Source organism: Neltuma alba, unplaced genomic scaffold (genome assembly GCF_004799145.2).
Source record: "Neltuma alba isolate B1F8T4 unplaced genomic scaffold, ASM479914v2 tig00003560_pilon, whole genome shotgun sequence".
Taxonomy (NCBI): domain Eukaryota; kingdom Viridiplantae; phylum Streptophyta; class Magnoliopsida; order Fabales; family Fabaceae; genus Neltuma; species Neltuma alba.
Window position 1 is genome coordinate 15,397 of NW_021633334.1, and position 21,266 is coordinate 36,662.

General features: G+C 36.8%; 3 protein-coding genes across 4 annotated transcripts; 1 reads left to right on the forward strand and 2 right to left on the reverse strand.

Moving 5' to 3' along the window:
* Positions 1–3,415: 3,415 nt before the first annotated feature.
* On the forward strand, positions 3,416–6,355 carry LOC114741897 (THO complex subunit 5B). Its single transcript, XM_028930149.1, has 5 exons — positions 3,416–3,647; positions 3,958–4,248; positions 4,507–4,843; positions 5,338–5,675; positions 5,807–6,355. Exons 1-5 carry the CDS (start codon positions 3,444–3,446, stop codon positions 6,074–6,076), a joined length of 1,440 nt encoding a protein of 479 aa, XP_028785982.1. The 5' UTR covers positions 3,416–3,443; the 3' UTR covers positions 6,077–6,355.
* A 390-nt stretch (positions 6,356–6,745) lies between these two features.
* On the reverse strand, positions 6,746–10,571 carry LOC114741898 (ABSCISIC ACID-INSENSITIVE 5-like protein 5). Its single transcript, XM_028930150.1, has 4 exons — positions 8,844–10,571; positions 8,064–8,135; positions 7,902–7,931; positions 6,746–7,243 (listed from the first exon to the last, which is right to left on the reverse strand). Exons 1-4 carry the CDS (start codon positions 9,942–9,944, stop codon positions 7,169–7,171), a joined length of 1,278 nt encoding a protein of 425 aa, XP_028785983.1. The 5' UTR covers positions 9,945–10,571; the 3' UTR covers positions 6,746–7,168.
* Positions 10,572–14,885: 4,314 nt separating this feature from the next.
* Positions 14,886–18,121, reverse strand: LOC114741899 (protein DCL, chloroplastic-like). 2 transcript variants are annotated; one of them, XM_028930151.1, is made up of 4 exons: positions 17,551–18,121; positions 16,663–16,777; positions 16,523–16,564; positions 14,886–15,367 (listed from the first exon to the last, which is right to left on the reverse strand). In XM_028930151.1, the coding sequence occupies exons 1-4, from the start codon at positions 17,898–17,900 to the stop codon at positions 15,191–15,193; spliced, it is 684 nt and encodes a 227-aa protein (XP_028785984.1). In that variant the 5' UTR covers positions 17,901–18,121; the 3' UTR covers positions 14,886–15,190. The 2 variants fall into 2 exon arrangements, with proteins under 2 accessions (XP_028785984.1, XP_028785985.1); XM_028930152.1 differs by lacking the exon at positions 16,523–16,564.
* Between the last annotated feature and the right edge of the window lie 3,145 nt (positions 18,122–21,266).

The following is a 21,266-nucleotide window of genomic DNA, read 5'->3' on the forward strand; positions in this document are numbered from 1 at the left end:
TGAATTCACGAATGGTCCACCTGTTGCCTCCATTGATTCAAACTAGCTCGGGATCACGGCGCCTTTTTGGTTTTCAAAGGTACTAGAAATTTGTCAGCATAGGATAAATACTACCATGATTATGTCGTCATGTCGTTCACAGTTAAAGATCTCAGTCACTTTCCAGGTAAAAATGCTGGTTAAAAAAAAGTTCCGGGCAAGAATAATTGGCCAGGAAAAAATTACAGGTGAGAACATACCAGAGGAAAAAAAAAAATAAGAAAGTGTTTGGATAGAATCAAAATCATAGTTTTAAAAGTGTTTTTACGATATATAAAATAAATATATAGAGGAGTTTATTTCGATTGACGAAAAAATACCTTTCAGGAACATCCAAACACCCCCTTAACGGTGTAGAAGTAACATTTTTTCAATTTGACTTTAGTGTAATGTGATTTATATTTAGATTGGTTTTTGAAATAAGTCCGTTTGATAAATTGAAACTTTTTTGGAGGATTAATGAAAAAATCAGTTTAGATGAGCAATAACTAAAAAGGATATAACTTGTATTGAGTAATACTATTTTTTGTCTTTAATATAAGAATTAGTTTGATATTTAATTTGATTCTAAATATAAAACATAATCTATTTATTACAAATAACTAATTTAACTAACTTTTTTTAATTTTTCTAAATTAGTCGATTAGTGTTTATATTAATGATAAAAAGTATTATATATTTAATATTAAATGTATATAACGTAAAAATTATAAAAGAAATATTAAAAACAACATAATTAAAAATAAAGAAATTAATCGTGAAATCGCACCCTGATTTGTGTTGTGGGCGGCCCCGCGGAGTCCAGGCTTGCGGGTTCGTTTCGTGGCGCGAGGGCTGCTTTATACTCCTCCGGTCCTTATTATAAAATCCAATTTGACTTTTTATTTGGTCTTAATTATAAGACCCAATCCATTTTGTCTCTTATATTTATGCATTTTTTTTCAAGATAATCCTTCTAATAATGATAGTTTTAGCCAATATAATTAATTAGCAAGGATATTTTAGGAATAACAACACTTATTTATTATAAATAACCAACTTAACTTACTTTTTTAATTTCCTCAAATAAGTCAATTAGATCTTATAATTAGGATCAGAGGAGTATTTAAAAGCCTGAAATTCCTGGGAACCAAAAAACTTTGGCCTGTCTTTGAGTATTTGAGTATTGTCGTCTTCCTCCACGACCATCATTGATTGCCGCTCAGTAAGCGTGTTTTGGTATTTTAATCCCTTTCCTATAAAAAAAAAAAAAAGTGTTTTGGTAGAATTTAAATTATAATTTTAAAAATAATCTTATAATGACATGAGTATATAAGGAAATTTTATTTGATAGTGTGAAAAAACTTTTTAAAAATATTTTTTGGATAGACTAAATACTCCTTAATTATCATTGGCAGCTAAATACTGCAACGTCAACGCGGACCACCGCCAATCACTGGTATTAGCCACGATCATCAACTTATGGGGGTCAATTTTGAAAATCAGAGTTCAAAATTTTTGGTTGTAGAGATTCCGAGCTCATTACATTGTAAACAAAAGAGGCTTAATTGTGCTTTTTCACCAAAAATAAAATAGCATAATCACGCTATCAATCTGACGAGAAATGAATCTACTTGGGACGAAGAGTGAATGCTCAGGGAAAAAAATGATCTAACATTTTATTCTGGTCAGCAATTCCGAAGTTCCTTTTTTTTTTTGGGTTTAAGATGTAAATTTATTTTAAAAGTTTAGCCCTGGACATCTGAATTTATTTTTGTATAAATTTTCCTTAAAAACTTAAAATCATAACAATATTGGCAAATTAGTATCACCATTTTATCCATTAATATTAGTTTTTTAATGATATAAAATGAAATTGTTATAATTTTAAATTTTTATGATAAATTTTTACTCAGACGCCTGTTCGCTCAAGTAGATTTTCACTCAAATTTATATTTTTAATTTTCTTTTTCCTTATCCTCCTTGCAAAATTTCATGCTCTTATTGCCTTGTTATTTGCTCCCTCCTTCCTCTCATTATTAAACTCTCAAGTTTTTTTTTGGTTCAATCTCTCATTTAATATGTAAAATCTTTAATGACTTTTCTAATCTATCTTTGTTAAGTATAATTTGTCTTTTTTTGTTGAGAATCAAATTGGTTAGAATTAAAAATAATATTTAAAGCTATTTCGAAATTCTAAAATGATAAATATAAAAGGAAGTGGAGGAATATTACTTTAATTATATATAGACAAATAGTTGGCAAAAAACGTTTTTTTTTATAACCTTTATGGCACTTTTGGTTGGATGCATTGCATTTGAATTCCTTGTAATGCTGATGCAGTGCCAGCTTTCACATGTTTGGTTTGTACATTTAGATTGTAAAAGGGATTCAAGATGCATCAGGATTACTTCAAATGATGTAATAGGAATTGCACTGCTAAAGGCCTTAAACGAGGATTACAACACGTGGGAATTTGAAAAAAGATATTATTTATCCTTGTATTTTTTATCATATTTCTCTGCCCTGATCTCATGCTCATATTTGAAGTCTTCTTCCAACTCTCACTCCTGGCCTTTCCGCTGAGAGAGAGAGAAAGGCTAATCTAAAAAGTACTTGGGGTTTGAATAAGTGACAGGTTAGAGAGGTATTTTGAGAATTTCAAAATAACATAAAATGAATCAGCCTTCTAAACTTTGTTTTTGGTTTTTACTTCTTTTTTTATATATATATAAATAGTTTTTACTTCTTCTTTCTGGTTTTGATTCAATTTTGTCGGAAGAGATGCAACCCAAAATACAAGGAAGTTGGGTTGAGGGTCAACGATGGATGAGGAAGAAGGAGGGAACGCATACCTAATTGCAATTTTATCTGGGTTTAGGTGTATTTTTGTCCTTTTAGTTTTATTCGTGTTTAATTAAATATGCATAATGAATTAAATTTTATCATTCTTAATTTTGAACCAAACAATTTTATTGTAATTACATTACCTCACATTCTCAACTACTACTTCCGATCCTTAATATAAGACTTCATTTAACTTTTATTTTGATTCTAAATATAAGACCTCAATCCATTTTGTCTATCATATTTATGTATTTTTTTCAAAGTAATCCTTCTAATAATAATAATTATAGCCCATACACTTGATTAGTAAGGATAGTTTAAAAAAAACTACCTTAACTTATTTTTTAATTTATTTAAATTAATTAATTAGCTCTTATAATTATAATAGGGGATAATATTATATTTCATTACATTCCCACATATTCAAGTGGACCAAATGGGCCATGATGCTGGTCCCCCAAAAAAAAAGGGCCATTAAAGAATAACCTCCATTTGATAATTCTCAGCTCCGACGCCCACACAATTTGGGAATTGGGAACCCCTGGGGCGTTGGTGAGCAATTAACGGCGGGAAGAAAAATGGAAGACGAAGACAGACAAGGTGCGCACTCAGCGGAACAGCGCTCGTTGGAGGAATCTCCTTTCGAAGTACTGCAAAATTGCAAGACTTCGGCGGAGAACATCGTCGCCGAAATGCTATCTGTTAAGAAAGATGGCGAACCCAAATCGCAGCTCAGAGAGCTCGTCACTCAGATGTTCCTCAACCTCATCACTCTCCGTCAGGTCCCCGACTCTACCGCTCTTGTTTTCTGCTCTAGGGGTTATGACTAACCTTGTAGTTAAAATGGTTTCTGCTCTGCCAATTCAAATGAACGATCCTGATTTTAATTCGAGACAGTATCCGATTTCCATAAGTTATCATTCCTATTCCCTAATTGTTTGTGATGTCATGAGTTTAGCTTCCTAAACCATTCAGCAATGTCATGATCTATCTTTCCTATTCAATCCCTATCATTCGACATACCAAGATTTAAGTCCCAAATAACGCGCTTCATATTAATTCGAAGGCATATATATGTCTTTATGTTTCCAGGCAAACCGTACCATCTTGCTAGAGGAAGACCGTGTTAGAATGGAAACGGAACATGCAAAGCCGCCGATAGACTTCTCAAGTCTGCAGCTTCAAAACCTGATGTATGAGAAAAGCCACTATGTTAAAGCAATAAAGACTTGCAGAGACTTCAAGTCAAAATATTCTGATATTGAACTGGTAACGGAGGAAGAATTTTTTCGCGATGCCCCGGAAAACATCAAGCAGTCTGTATTGTCAAATGACAGTGCCCACGATTTGATGCTTAAGAGGCTCAATTTTGAGCTATTCCAGGTAAGACTCGGTAATTATTGCAAAAGTTCACCCGTTGCATATAACAATCGGCAATTAGGTGGATTTGTGCGCATAATAGATGTTAGCTTTTAGGGGTATCAATGCAACAAATTTTGTGTTTCTTGATATATGCTGCATCTTTGCCATGTTAAAACTGGACACTTTTGTCTGTTTTGTTTGTGTTAATAACCTGCCTTCATAGTCTTTTCTTTCAATTGAAGAGAGTTAGATGCCATAATAGTTACTATTTTGTATCAGCGGAAGGAGCTCTGCAAACTTCACAACAATATAGAACAAGAAAAGAAAATCCTTTTGGATGCAATTGCAAACCGGAAAAAATCCCTGTCAAGTCTCCCTTCACAGTTTAAGTCTCTTAAGAAAGCATCGCTGCCAATACAAAGCCAACTAGGAGTTCAGCAAGCTAGGAAACTAAAGCACCAGAGTTTGGCAGAGTTGCTTCCACCACCTCTTTTTGTGATTTACTCAGAGCTATTGGCTCAAAAGGAAGCATTTGGGGAATCAATTGATCTGGAGATCACGGGAACCCTAAAAGATGCTCAAACATTTGCCCGTCATCAAGCTTATAAGGACACTGGTAAATGACAGTTGACATTTAAATTCTGGCATTCTTTGAGGGGCATCAAAAATGTTATCCAGTACTGTAGCAGCTTGCAGTAAGTCTATTGACAAGGGATTATGAATCTGTCCTTTCTATATGTTTCTAATGATTAAACCCTATACTAGACCATTACTCTGACAATATTATCTAAGACGAGGATTTATGATAGGTGAAATATTAACAGCATCCAAAGAGTATCGGAAAGAAAGTCTTGTAAGTGTTCAAGATTAGTTTTTTTGGTAAAAAAGGCAATATCATACAGAAAGATTAGTTATTCCATATATGCTGCCTTAAGATAATAAATGGTACAATTGAACATCTATTTTTAATTGTGTCCACCCCACTTGGCTTTATGATTGCTAAAGTGTCTGAGTACTAAGTTCTGACCCTCTTCAAATTTGACATTTATTTTATTATTCCACCTCAATAGAAAATTCATGATTTCAGTGCAATTTGGTTTTGATTCTCAGGTATTTCCACCTCCTTGGGTGTTAGCAAATTAAGAGACGAAGCACCTGATGACATAGAAGATATGCAGGGACAAAGAAAACGGCCTAGGATGGTTCAAGGCAAGGAGAGTCTTTACCACTCAGCCGCATTGCAAGTCCATCCACTTAAAATCAATCTCCACGTGTATGATGATGAGGTTCCCGATTTTAAGTCGGCAAAACTCATCATTCTAACATTTGAATACTTGGTGAAGTTGAATATTGTATGTGTTGGAATTGAAGCATCTGATGATGGTCCCAACAATGACATCTTGTGCAATTTATTCCCCGATGACACAGGTCTCGAATTCCCTCACCAGGTATGCAAATGGGATGTTTTCTAATTCATTTTTGTGGCTCATTCTTCATTGTATATCTGTATCCTTCATTTATTCCCACAACTTTGTATGATATGTCTGTGTCATGATAATCCTTTTGATTGGTAATACAGTCAGCCAAGCTCATTGTCGGGGATGCTATAATGTTCAATGATAATAGAACATCACGCCCTTATAAGTGGGCCCAGCACCTGGCGGGAATTGATTTCTTGCCTGAGGTGTCCCCCTTGTTTTTTGCTGGGCATGAAACTTCAGACAACAGGGAAGCAGCAAAAAGCGAAGGTGTTAGATTCAGTCATTCACTATGCTACCAGCCGAACCAAGTACAGACAGTTCTGCGGAGAATACGCTCGCATAGAAAAGCTCAGTTGGCTCATCTGTGAGTCACTGCTCCTTTATGTTTTTATTTTTTTGGATACGAAGGATCCTCCTTGATGCTCTGAAGATCAATATTATGATGAGATCAACTGAAAGATTTGCTTTAGTTGTTAGTGTAACTGACATCTTAGTTGTATAAATAGGGATATTGACTCTGACTCCCTCGCTCAAGAGCTTTTGTAGCATTCTAATTTTAATTCTGATTCTAATTTTTGGAATTTTTTTTGGATCTTGTCAACTGGGCATGCTTAAGTTAAGGAACTTTCAGCGTCATTGGACTTTCATATGTGCCAGATTGGTGTCTATTGTTGTTGTTTTTATTTGCTTTTGGACCCTGTAAACCTCTTTTCTAACTTAAAAAAGGTCAAATCCTTCATAAATTTTATATGTCTAGTTACTTACAGGGTGAATGGACCTAGAAGGCGGGGAATACGCATATCCCCAAGCCCCTATGACAATTGAAGGGCGGCAACAATCGTCTCCCTAGAGAGGGGGCCAGTGACTCTGGTTTATTACAGAGCATGTCAATATCACTAAGAAGGATCTTCTGTGATTCTAATCAATGTGACTGTAGTTTTGAATTAGTATTTGTGTGTTGCGAATTCTAAAACTGTAGCTTTGAATTAGTATTTGTGTGTTGCGAATTCTAAGTATGACGATGCGATTCTCATTGCTTTGTACTAGGAGTTATCAGAAATTTGCCCTTGAAATAAAAGCAATTCAAACACATACATACATACATAAGGGATGAAATAGTGTCAATGCTAACCGATGGCGCGAAAGAGGCAAGGCTGGTCTATTCTTCTAGGGTCCTATGAACCGTAATACAAAAGATGCAAAACTTAAATTTCTCTACGACTCATATTCGGCAACGAATAATCTGCACAAGAGTGTTTTCCAAAGACGACATGAAACTGAACGTTTGCAAAAACACCTCTTCTCCCCAACAAGTGTCTGAAGTAGAGGCTAGATATCAAACTTTCAAACGCCTATCTAGGAGTTATTGACCCCCAATCTACGGCAGAATACGGTATTTGGAAGTATGTACATGTAGTCATGCATTTAGCCTACATCAGCATCATTTCACCATCTTCATTCTACCATGGTCCAGTTTGAGTTCGTCTCAAGCATCTTCTCTTGACTGCTTGTTGCGTATTTATCATCTCCATAATCTGGGAATGGCAGAAAAGTAGGGATCAGTTTCTAACCATATGCATGAAATATTAAGTAGTGCCCACAGCTACACGAGGGCAAATCTGATAGCGGCGAGTGTTTATTATCGAGTCTTCAAATGATGATGGCCATGAACTAGCAGTCCTAAAACAGAGTAGCTGATGGAAGTATTCACGAAGAAAGAAACTTTCAACGTCATCTGTTGCTCTCTAGTTCAGAATTCTCGAACACACGCATCATATAGGGAAAATCCTCAATTAGAGAACTAACAGGCTAGAACGATGGAAGGTAGGGATTCTTGCGATAGGTAAGCGGACTTTTTATGACCCATTGCAAACCACTAACAGCTCCCAAGGGCATAAAGAAAAAAACCAATTTCTATCCCAGAAAACAATTCCAAACTAAGACCTGGCAACCGTAATGGGTCTATAAAACTAAAACATATTCTCTAGGGTAAAGATGATGCTGTATTTCTTCGGCCAGATTTAAATCATGATACCGGGACCAAAAATAGTTATGAAATGGGGCATAACCTCATTGCTCAACCATGAGAAAAGTTTTGACCACTCAATAACAGTAAAGGTCAAACTAAACATAGAAGATGGAAAAGAACCCTTAATGGGGGAAAAAACAAAGGTAAACAAAGGCCCAACTTACATGTTTTTTTCGAATTTCCATGATTTCAGCCTGCAGAGTCCAAAAAGATGATGCATCAGAAAATATTACAGTAGTGTACGTGAACTTAAGCCATATGGATGAATCGGCAGGTGTTCCGGCATCTCACATCCGCATGGAACATGCTGCAATAACAAAAATTACCTGCTTCCTTCGAAGTTCTTGGTTTTCATCTTTTAACATTTTAACTTCTGCTTCCAGTTCCGTGGTATATGCCTGGAAGAAGAGAAAGTCGAGGATCAAGGTGAAAAAAACATATCAGGCATCCTGATACATTTATCAAAACTTCCATCTGGACCGTCTTCCCACGTTATGTCCCCAGTAAAATCGATTCGCTGGTAAAATATATTAACTTATGCCTAGTGCTTTTAAGAACTTTACGACGATGCTATTTTATGCATTTCATTGATCAGACGTTTCAATATCTTGCACAGCATGCCAACGGAGAATAAAAACAGAGTTAAGGTCTAGTTGAAATGTTAGCATAGAAATTAAATAAGGCAACTTCTCATCATATTATGTTCTTTAGATCCTGGAAATAATTGCATCTATTGATTAAATATGCAGAATTTTTTTTCCTTATTGAGATTACACAAAATCTCTTTCCTGTTACTAGAATTACATACACAGTCTGCAGCAGGGGCCAACATCTTGCGTGAGATCAGCTAATCCAGATGGCAATTCTACAGAAGAGTCAGAAGGGCGCGAGTTCCTTTCTATTTTAATCAATCCACAAATTTCATTACAACCCAAGTGGATTGAAGTTACTCTCTTGAATTCAAGCACTCAACCAGTCGAATGAGTAAATGCAGCAATCTCGATTGTTAAATTTAGAATAATCCCAATAAGTCAATATAAAATTGTAGAAACAAAGAAGCTGGGTTGACGGGAAGGTGAGAACGAGCTTATAGAACAAAAATTCACCTGCTTGCGAGCCCTCGACCTAGCAGCTGATTCTCTATTCTTTATCATTCTTCTCTGCCTCCTTTCAATTACCTTCTCCACAGCTCCACTGCGCTTTCTTCCCCTTAAACCACCATTGAATACATAAGGAACTGGCGATACTGACGAAGTATCCCCGTTAATCTTCCCAGTTTCATCGCAAGACAGTTGATTCGCTGGGGATCTTGTAGCTACATGAACACCCCCATGTCCGAAACCCATACCATCGATCCCTCCACCTTGCAGTGCAGAACCCGGAACTATATTGGCCTTTAGATTCTGATCAGCAAGTCCCACTATTCCGCTCTTGATTCCTTGATTGCTCATTAATGGCACTGGAGCTGCATAAGACATAGCAGGTTGCTTTGGAAGTATCTGCGGTTGCAGCTGCGGTGGCTGTGAAGTAGGCAACTGTTGATGATTCGATCTAATCCCGTTAACATTGAACGGCAAATTGGTTGACGATTGAAGAGTTAGACGATCGTTGTTATTGCCGGGAATCGGGCCTCCTACTAACCCTGCACCCTTGTTGAATTGCGGAGAACCCATCTCTAAACCACCATGATTCCCTGTCCGAGACAAATCGGCGAAAAGCCCCCCGTTTGGCTTTTCATCTAATTGTATATCTTCTCTGACCACGCCGGCTCTGACCAAGAACTCCTCCAGCGTCATCTCTCCCAGAGTCTGCTGCCTCTGAGGAAAACTGGGGCCTCCAGGACCAGTAGCAATCCCGTACTTGGAAATATCCTTCCAGACTTCATCCACTGTCTTCTGGCTAATTGTCCGTGGCAGTGTCAACGATCCTTGTTTCTGCAAATGGCCATCACCAGAGGTACCGGTCACCGGTTGAACAAAGCCGGCGGACGCCATTGTTTGCATTTCTTCAGCTGTCCAAATGTTCTTGAGCAACTCATCCATGTTCATGGACCCAAAGTCCTTTCCAGGACCTCCCATGGTACTCATGAATTCGTCAAATGTCAGAGAGTAGACGGACGGCTGTCGTGCCAGGGAAAAGTTCACTGGTTGCCTTCCGCCACTGCTGTTATCGACCGCAGGGTCGTTCTTCACATTCTTAAAGTTCATTGTGGTCTCAATCCGGGTGAAATCTGAATGAAGCACTATCGGAAGCTGATCTAAGCTTACTACGGGCAAAAATTCAGACTCCACTCTCTCACACTTCTAAACGAACTCAACGAAACTCGACTCACTATCAAATACGAAATAGAGAGAGAAGAGACTACGGACTTGAGTTTACATGTATAATAGAACAGTGAATTAAGCTCAGCTTCTTCAAACTATGATGGAAAAGGCTCAATTGAGGTACAGTACTGTTGAGAAACCTGTTATTTTTCTTTCTCAAATATATATGTCGTGAGAGAAATTCATGAAACGTCCAAATGAACAAGGTTCAACCTGACTTCAGAATCAACCATTATTCCAATTTAAACGATGATGACAAAAAAAACAGAGCCACTGGCTAGAAATGCATTAAAAAGGGAAGGAAAGGAGCAAAGAAGCATAAAGTAAAGATAAAATGACTATAATAAAACTGAAATCTCCAAAGGATCAACTTATCGTCAAAATCAGCAAAGAAATCAATACAACTCAGACGGATGACTGTTGACTGATGAGTGATCAATTACAATACATCTCATTACTAGCAAAGGAAGGAGAAACCAGAAGAAGTAAGAACAGGAAAAGGTTAAGGAACGGAGAAGGAATGAGGGGTCAGTGCATTTACCCTTTTTATCTTAATTTTCCTTTAAAAGTTTTCCCGATTTGGTATCCTGTTCTGAAAATTTCCGTAGAGTAGTGTCTGGTGGTTTCCTAGGCTTCCTCTAAGATCGCCAAGTGTCCATGGCCCGTTGTCTCTTCACATTGTTTTCAGGATTGAATCGGGACGCAGTGGGGTCACTGGCGTAATCCGTAGTTTTATTAGTGCATTTATTATTAAATAATTATTTTGTCGCGATGGCGGAGAATTAGATAATTGAGTCCCTGCCCGATGCTAGCCTTTAGAAAGGCGAAACGTGGAGCAATGATCAGCAGGAACTGGACGGCCCAGATTGTGACGGAACCCAATCAAATTTTGCTTTCTGGGAGAATCTTGCCTCTACACGTGTCCCCGAAAAGAAGGGTCAGAGATTGGTTTTGATGGTCGGCGACGAAATGAGCGGCATAATCACATGCGGATATCCATTCAACCCACGTGAAACTATGTGAAAGTTCTGCTCCGCCACCTCGGTCGATACTCAATAAATTATTATAAAAAAGTATACATAAAAAAACAGTACATAATTAGCTTGAAACTATAAATAAAAAAAATCAAATAATAAGTATTCTATAAGTTTTGCAATTTAAAATTAAAAAAGAATCCCCCTCAAGAGGGGTCTCTCGTGCTACCTTGGCCCCAAAAAATAAAAAATAAAAAAGAAGCAAGGGCCCACTAATGTGGCAATGACCCTATGGTAATTATGTATACCTTGGACTTTTTTAATTTTTAATATAAGAGTTAATTGACTAATTTAAATAAATTAAAAAATAATTATATTAGTTATTTATAATACATAGGTGTTGTCTTTTTTAAAATATCCTTAATAATTAAGTCTATAAGTTAGAATTAGAATTATTATTATTATTAAAATAACTATCTTAAAAAATAAATATATGAGAAAAAAATAAATGGAGATATTATACGTAGTGTTATATTTGCACGGCGTGACCGGAAGTTCGCCCCGGGGGTGGTTAGTATAAGCAGAAGACTCATCATAAAAGTCCAACTATGAAAAATTTCTACGTTTCATGAGGCTTTCTACCGTTTTTTCCCCCATCCTTCTTAAATAATCGGAATGATTCCTTTTTGGGTACGCACTTTTGCTATGCGTCCCTTCCCAGCATCGACACGTCTTCACGCCTCCATAACAGACGTCTCCCACGACGCAGCCTCCCACTGGTCTGTTCTGTTGTGCTGTCTGTTATTATTTGTTCTTGAAATTTGCATATTTGAAGAGAAAATATACCCACTTTTTTTTTTATACGTGGCAGTTGTGAGAATCAAAATCATCACCACTTCTTATTTATTTTTTAGATAGGAGTTATATTATTTATTTAAATGATGAACAGATACTCTCTACCCAGAAAAAAATAATGAGAAGGTACTAATTCAACGTCCTTTTCTCAATATTAGAAAAGCATGCCTTGATGCCGGGATGAAGTTTACAATGGGAATGCTGTGCCCAATGCAACTTTCAGTATTTAATAATTTGTTGGAAACAAAGTCGCATCAACCTATCCATATATAATAAGAACAACGTCATTTTTCTCCTGCTAAACTGCCCATCTACATGGCAAGAAGGAGATAAGGATTCCCCAATTTGTGACAAACAAAAAATCCCATTATGGCAATAATGTAACAGTAATACCCAAACAATATAAAATACAATTTCCACCTAACTCTGCCCGCAGAATCCGCCCTCACATGCTTTGCTTGTCTATCTTCATTTAAAAAAAACCATTCATAATAAAATATACGACACCACCCGAATTCATAACATGTTAAAGAAATGGCAGAAACAGAGATCCCTGAAGTGAGTCACACTAGGGGTGGTTGTCAAAATGAGAGTTCCAGAAATTGTAGTGAGAAAATGTCAATGACAAAAGATAATGGAATAATAAAATAAGCACGTCAGCAAATGAATAAAAATATGGGAGAGAGTAGAATCCTGTCGTTTTCATTGGGAGCCGACAAAAGTGCGAGAGAAAAATAAAAGTTACAGCCTTTATCCTCCAAACTGCATTATTCAAAGTTAGGAGGAGGATGTGGACGTGGGGGAGTTTTGTTTGGTGGATAGACTTGGAAGTTGGAACCATCCCTGTGACGATGACATTATCACTTTCTGCTGTTCCCGCATGAGCAAGGGCGCCCAGATAATAGTGAGACATTTTTAGTGGAGCTTTAAATGTGATCCTTCCCTGATTATCTCAGTAACACTCATTCACACCCAGATTAAAATCTGCCAAATAAAACCACTAATTCCTGAACCAGTTTGATCAGAAAAGCATGATGATCAAATATTAAGCAGAGCGTCATGAGTTGTGGATTATAAGTTGAAGGGATCTCCATCCATCTAAGACTAGTTCTCTGGGATTAGTTCCTTTCTTTTTGGGACTTGTAACAATAGTATGACATGCGGATGTTCACGAAGGGGGCTACTTGTACAGGGTTTTAAGCGGTAAGAAATCAAGTAAAGTGCCTCTTTCACTCAATAGGTTAGTGTTTTGAGTTTATGATGGACTCTCCCCTGATGCTTATATTTCATGGAAGACCCAGGGGTGTGAAACTGTGCGATTGTCCCACCGAGGTCCAGTTAAGTCCATGGTAACGAACAGGGATAAATGACCTGATGGCCCATACAAAACTAGACACAGAGGCAGGGTGCACTGCCTCGTGTTGCTATCAGAATTCAAACATCAAAGGGACAGGCGTCACTTTAAGTTGGTAGATGCAGGGGAAGCCAAATAAGAATTAGACACGTGGAAGACAATATGTATCTCCCAAATTGCCAAAGTGCAATTCACATGCAGCCATCGACAATAATAATAATAATAATAATGAAAAAGATTGTCTCCTCCTTTTCTTCCTGGAGCAGTTTTGTTATTCTTCACTGTGGCGTTCACGTCAGCAGTTCAGAACCTTATTACATTTCAGCTTAATGTTTGTTCTTCTTTGAAGTTTTCAAGTGTTTTCTGATACTCGGGATACATAGAGTATATGTAATATTTGAGATCAGTCCGTAGCCCTGAGGATATTCTTTATGGATCCAATCGTTGCATACAAGTAACACTTTCAATAGTTTGCATGCGCGCAGCTGAACTAGTTTAATATTTATGTCTGTTCATTTGGGACCACACCGTTAAGATGAACGCAAGTATGCAGCCAGCAGCCCCGGACTAACGACTTCATTACGTGTAGGACTCTGATCCAAATATTTTGACAGTTTATAATTGTTCATTACTTGTTATATTATACCCAAACCCTTGCCCCTGGGGTTGCTTGTTCTCATACGGATGTTTTGTGACCACAAAAATGAGAAATCCTAACTTGACGGCGATGATGAAATAATATTATTGCTTCTTTATTAATTAAATTCCATGTTTGTTAATTAGAATATTATCATAAAAAATAAAGTCAAATCATTTTCCAGCACTTTAAAAACCATGATAATTTTCAAAAAGAAACCAAGGGTTAACCCCGCTTCTCCTAAAGGGGCATTAGATGCAGTGGAAGCTTAATGATTTATTCTTGGCCCCGATGTGGGGAAGAGCAGGGTTCAACTGGCCTTGGTACTCAGGTGAATTAGTTTACATTTATTATTATAAAAAAAATCTTAAATAAAAAGTTTGAACCGTTTCCCAAATCAATCATCGTCATCTCATAAACAGTACTCGCACTGCTTATCATATTCCCCCCATAACACACAATAACATGTCTTATCGCGTAAAATAAAACTGGGGATAAGCCCAACAAATGAGAAAGCAAGCAGCCTTGGGCCGAAAGTGCCCATTGATCACTATTCAGCTACTCGTGCAATCCCTTAGGTCGACCCAGAAATTAGGCTCCAATTTGCTAACCAGTCAACACACAAGTTACCTTCCCTCCCTGTATGTGAGCTAATCAGCGATCATACGCCCACATTTATTACAGATCTATTCTGAACACAACTGTTCATTATATCCTGGATCAGTGTCACAACGGTGGTTGAATCTGACTTAACAATAACCTTCTCGATGCCCCACCTCTTCAATGCACAAAAACCAGACGATACCCCCTATAATCTAGCATTCAAAACCACACAATTCCAAATCCTGTTTACAAAACCACCCAACCATTCTCCATCCTCTCCTGCCTCCCCTTATTACTCCTCCACACCCAGGAACCCCTGGCCGCCCTTTTGCAGATCCATCGATATTCAACTTAACCCAGCCCTTTCATGTAAATATTTTTAATTCGAAGCTCTCAATTTCTTAAAACAAATCTCAAAATTGAAAAACTTCCTCATACAATCTCACTGAAGCTATTGTCAATTAACAAAATCCATACCCCTATATACATAATCTGCATTGCAAAAAATTAATATTCAAATGAGAATTATCAACAATAGAGGAGAGTAATTTTCACTTTCCAGCATTATCGCCATCTTTCAAATAATTAACTGCTAAAGTCTATTCCCTCCCCTCAGCTGAACAATATTTTCTCGCCATGTTCCATCTTTCAGCGGCGCCTTCAAATGGCATCCAACCCAGCAACAAGAAACTAGACATTGGCAACTTCAAAAATTACGCCTGCGCCGCCGGAAATGTCTGAGAATGAAACTGTCAGCATATAATGGATAATTCTTTCTGATCAAACCTTTGATGCATTTCCAATATGAAAAGTCAACCAGCTCCCCATCTTTTCGTACTATGAATAAACACCTAGATCTTTCAAAGTTGGGGTGATATCCAACCTGCCATCGAAAAAATTATCAGACATATTTGAGCATCAAATCAAGATAAAAAACCAATCACTAAAAAACAGTATAAATAAATAAATAAAATAAGCCAGGTTTCATGATAACAGAAGAAAAAACAGATTGGACAGAATTTAATGGTAAATATTGTTAGATGCAATCGGAACTTGTGGCATGTGCATAAAACCCAAAATTTTAACTTCCTGAACTTACAGATTCTTTCTCTGCCCTGTCATGTCGAAGAGTGTGGTCAACTTACATTAGTCCTAAATAGAGTGATGAAATAGGGATCAGAAGCCAAGGATAACTAACCAGCAGCGAGGAAAGCAGGATCCTATCATGTTACGTACTTATCAGCAGCTGTAACTGTTGCCTGGCATATGGGATTAAACATAGGTGTTTAGGAAGCACATCCGACTCTCTTGCGGATGTCAATACCTACCACCTTGGCTCTAGACAAAAGGAAGGGGTTCCTAGGAGTTGGCTATTGACATTGTATATGTTATGTTTCTAACTTTGTAATAATATCAAACATTATATAATATATTTAGTTAACGACAAGATACTTTGCTAAGGCTGTTAAATCGACTAATGCAAACACATCGTTTGTGTGAGCTTATAACTAGCGGGGGATGAGGGTGGCTTTTGCCAGCGGGAGGGTCATTTGGCTTACTGCTACTTAGAAAGCGCCAAGCGTGAAAGCTCTCCTTCCTCTTATGTCCCATGATCGGTAATACTATGGCCAAAAGCTAAAATTGGCCAGTTACAAGAGACTTTACAAGGCAATAATAAATGCATACATTTTTCATGTGAAATTACAACTACCATGGGATGAGAAAAGAGAAAGCCAAGGAGTGGACAGTAAAGCATCTTTCAAATTCATCTTTCAGATACAACAAAATATGGGCAATTTAAAGATCATTTTGATAGTATCATTTGCATCAGGAACTTGATAAACTACAAGGTTGAGAAGCATAAAAGAATAAATTAAGTCCGATAATCAGTGCATCACTTGATACATGAAATCCAGTTTGGCGACTATGAAATCTGGACTGAATACTCTAACAGAATACAGACCCATTTCAATGATCAAATGAAAAAATGGGGAGCTACTTGCGAATGGGAAACATACAATGTCTGTAAATAACTTACCAAACCTTCAGAATTCATAAATACGAGGACCGAACACAAGCACTGAAACATATATAAATTTGGACTTTCTTTAATTTCTACTATATATTAATTTCCAGCATATATAGTAAGCAAGAATGCCAGTAGAGAAAGAAAGTTACCGTTATGTAATCAATTCCACATCCTTTCTTCTTCTCGAATTCTGGATGAAAGGGAAGGAGTTTCTCAAGAATGGTATTCTCGTGCTCTGGAATCAGTCTATCTCCACTTTCATATCTATGGCATGATTTCACAATCAAAATTTTATGATTAGCATGAAGGAAATCGGAACACTTCATAAGAATATGATCAATAATATTATTGTCATTAAATTTATCAGATCTTTGGGAAAGAGACTTTTACAAATAATATGCAATGATTTTAGACCCTTCTTAATGGAGTGGTGGGAAAGAGAGCAATAGAGAGGGAGAGAGGGAGGCTGATAGATAATACTCAAAATTCGGGTGAAAAATACAGATTGCAGATTGCATATGTTAATCCAATGATCGATACATTGGAGTTAGAAGATTGCAAAAGGTAATAAGGAGATGGTGATGCACTCTCGTACCTCTCATTCAGACCAACACAACCCTTAGGGATGGATACATTGGGGTTAGAAGAAATGTGCTTTGTTGAGCTGGAAACAAGGAGAGAGTAGGAGTAAATTTGATATGAAAATTAGTCATGCTTTCTTGATAAACAATACTGGGGTACAGTTGACAGTGGAATGCAAGTCAGTTTTACACCATGCTCACAATATAGAAGTAAAACAACCAACCACAAGGCATTTAAGAGACTTGAACTTTTAATATCTGAGTTAAGTAACTCATCCCACTAAACACCAAAACAATTACAGGAACAGCGCCCAAACTTTATTCCGGATTTTAAATATGATAAATATAGATTTTCGAAGATGACCGGCCGTATCGTTAATTCGAATTGCCTCCCCCGAATGCTAAGACTCTGAAATCCTGTAAGAGGAAAATGTCATGGGAACAAGGAAAACTCACTTTCCAGAATGAAGAATCATCCTCACAAAACCAACCAAAGGAACAGTATCCTCCAAAATCTGGTCCTCCCAATCAACCCATCTCTCGTGTTCACTGACATCGTCAAAGGCCCTCTTTACGCCGCTGTCCTGATCTTCTTCCAAAATTTCAGAGATGTCCTTACCGGGAGAAACGACGGGCTTCCTGAGCAAATTATCGGCGTCAGAACCCGTGTTGAGGGCGCAGAGACGAGTGTGTAGCAAGGATACGTTCCGACGGAAACGGAAAGAAGGAACTGCCGGGGAAAAGTGGAAGGACACAGGGTTTGTGCGAGGGTGGGTATGTGGCGGCAAATTAGTTAATGAAGCCATGCCTGGAGCACCTAGCTGTGCTCGCTGCTTGCTCTTCCTCCCTCCTTACTCTCTCTCCCTATCTCTGTCTCAGATCAGTTCTCCCTTATCTGGCATAGCGTCCATTTGCTCGTATACGTTATACGGTCATAGACTCCAGCGTCAGCGTTCACCTTATCGGTTTAACAGAGGAAAGCTCTGCGCAAGCTAACCCAAAGAAACAAGAAGACGGAAAACCGAGCACGATTCTCCTTTCTCGGCCTGTCAATATATGTTTTCTCGGATGACCGCAGTCACTCGTTATTGGGTTTACTTTGGGCCGGGCGTATAATTGGGTTAACAGTTGTGGCCGTCAGTAACAAGCAAGACTTTGTTTCGCGCACTTTATTCATTTTAAAAAAGAAATGACAAAATTTTAAAAATAAATATAATAAAATTTATTATTTTTGAAAGTTTTTCTTTTTAATCTTCTATTTCCCCTATCTTTTGACCTATCCGGGCCAAATGAATGGTAAGTATTTATCTTTAGAAGCGAGGGGAAGCAATGAGTGAGGCTAAAGATTTATCCTATATTTGGTATGAGGAAAGTAAAGGGGAAGGGAAGGAAAATTTTTTTTTAATGAATTCAAATTAAAAAAGTGGGGTAAAAACTTTTGATTAATCTTTATTAATATTTTATTTTATAATTTTTTATACTAAAATTTCAAGATCTTTTTTTTAATTTTTTTAAATTCAGCTCATTAAAAACAATTTCAAAACCCGATAACAAAAAGATTATCGGCGAATCACATAGTACCATTCAAAGCATGTACATTAGGGGTACTTTATAATTTGAAGTCCATCTGAATTTCTCGATCAATGTGATTCACTGACACCTTCACAAATCATAAAGCTCATGGGCCAAGTACCACGAGAATGGGCTTGACCAGCGGACCCAATAGATTTGGAACTTGGAAGCCTGTTTGGCTAAACATATGATTCCGATTTCCACCGCTAGTAATCTTTTCGAGATCATTAATTTCATATTATCTCCGATCTAAACAAAAAAACTAAATAAAACATCTGCGTGGATCCTAAATATAAGATTGTAATGTATTTTATTACACAAATTTACCATCTTTTCATAGGATAGGTGCTTGTTATAATATGTCTGTCATTATTATAAATAACCAACTTGCTTAATTTTTTTAAATATTAATAAATTAGTTATTTAATTATAAGGTGGTGTGACGTCATCCATGCGTGGGCATTTTCGAAAGATTCAACTTACACATGAGTGGGATCCTAAATGCCACGGAGCGTCAAAGACATGCTGTGAAGCACTAGCTGCAGCGCTGGAAACAGTAAGATATATGTGAGGAGAGAAAGTAGGTGGCAAGGCTTTGTTTGGCCTATTCTACACTGCGTTTCAGGCGTAGATGCTATCTCTGGTTTGCTAGTCAGTTTTGTGCATTTGGTGGCAAAGAAAGGACACCAATTGACCAGCTGCTTCCGAGCACCACTATTTCTACGACTTCGTAGGAGGATCTTAGATTTGCAATCTAGGACAATAGGTCATGCTATTCCCCTACCTCACCTCGCCTCGCCTCCATTCCTTTCTCAACATTTACATTTTAAAAAGTCATATTCATCTATTGTTTTTATATTTCAGGACAATATTAATTAAGCCTTTTAATTATACATGCTACCTCCTCTGGTCCTCTCCATATTATAAGAGATATTCTAAAACTAATTTTTGATTCCGAACAGGCTACTTCTTATTATTTTTTATACGCCATTAATTACCTTTTTTTATTTTACTCTTATTATTAATTGAGATTGTGTGTTCTTTAAGCAGGCTACGTCTTTCATTTAAAAAGGAGTAATGTTGAAAAAATTATCAATTTATGATAAATTTAATAAATTAACTGTACTTGCATGAGTTAGCTAGAAGTGACCTGTAATAAAAAAAAGAAAAGAAGAGGCAGGTGTTTGGAAAACTCTCTAAATATTTTTAAAAAAATTTTTTTATGTAAGTTGAAATTCGGGGTAGCATTAGTTAGTTACTGAAATAAATTAATAACATATTAATATAATTTCAAGAATCACAATAAAGCTGTTCAGTTTAGAAAATTACATTGCTGCCTTCGGGTATTTTTGCTCTGAAAACTTGATTGACAGACTTCAGACCTTCACGAGGTATTATCCCTTTCGTTTGAGGGAATACAACCCTGTCGGCAAGGGTTGCTGCAGGTATTTCATTTTCATTTTCATTCCATTTTTGGATATAAAAAATGGAACAAAAACGTGATGCTTGGTGTTCATGGAAAAAGAATTAAATAATTTAGCAGGACAAGAGCTAAGATATCCATAGAAATAAATAAAGTTTCAAAAGCCCAAATATAGCTGAAAATAAATATTTCCTGTCAGGAGAAGATAGCTTGGCCCTTGGGTGATAAATGAGCTTGGGCAATTTTGGAAATTCACCTTGGCAGCAAAATGTTGGACGCAATTCATTTGTATCCAAGGCCCTGTTTGGATGTCCCTCCAAACCATAGTTTGGGGAAGAAACCAGCCAAACAGGGGCAGAAAATGTGAAACCATGGTTTGGGATCAAACCATGGTTTCGGCAGAAGTGGTTTGAAGTTGCTTCTGGCTCAAATTTTTCAGACATTGGTGTGGGCCCAACAGCATATGACAAAGTAGCCTCCATAATTGATGCCTCACTCTCCATTCCGCACTCGGTTCTTCACTATTTAATCTTATAATTTATAAATATATATACACATATTAATTATTTATTAGTTATATTATCTTATATATTATTAATTATGTTAGTAAAAATTATTTTATTAACAATTTTATTTCTTCAAATAAAAATATATTATAAAATCTATCCCTTATATAATTATAATATTAATTTATGCCCATTTTAGTAATTTGCACATATAAAAAGTGTTTTTGGTAACAACTATCCAAACACTCTCACTTCTCAGAATCACTTTTTCATAAAATCTATTCTCTCCGAAATCTATTTTCCAGAAACTATTCTTCAAACCATAGTTTGGTTTTATCCAAACACATCCCAAGGCTGTCTGTCCCATACTAGAAGAGTGGACTTTCATGAATTAACAATTGTATCCCTCGATATTTCTGGCTGCAATTTAAACAGTGCCATTCCACTTCAATAACAGCAGCCATTTCTTAAGAAGTGTTTGGATGGAAACCAAACAATAGTTTTAGAAATGATTTTTACGATATATGAAGTAAATATATGAAGAAGGTTATCTTGATTTGAAAAAAAAAATAATTTTTAGAAGCACTTCTTATGCCATCCAAACACCCATAGGGTGTGTTTGAATTATATTTGAGGTTCCAAACTGACTTCTCTACCGGCAAAAAAAGTGT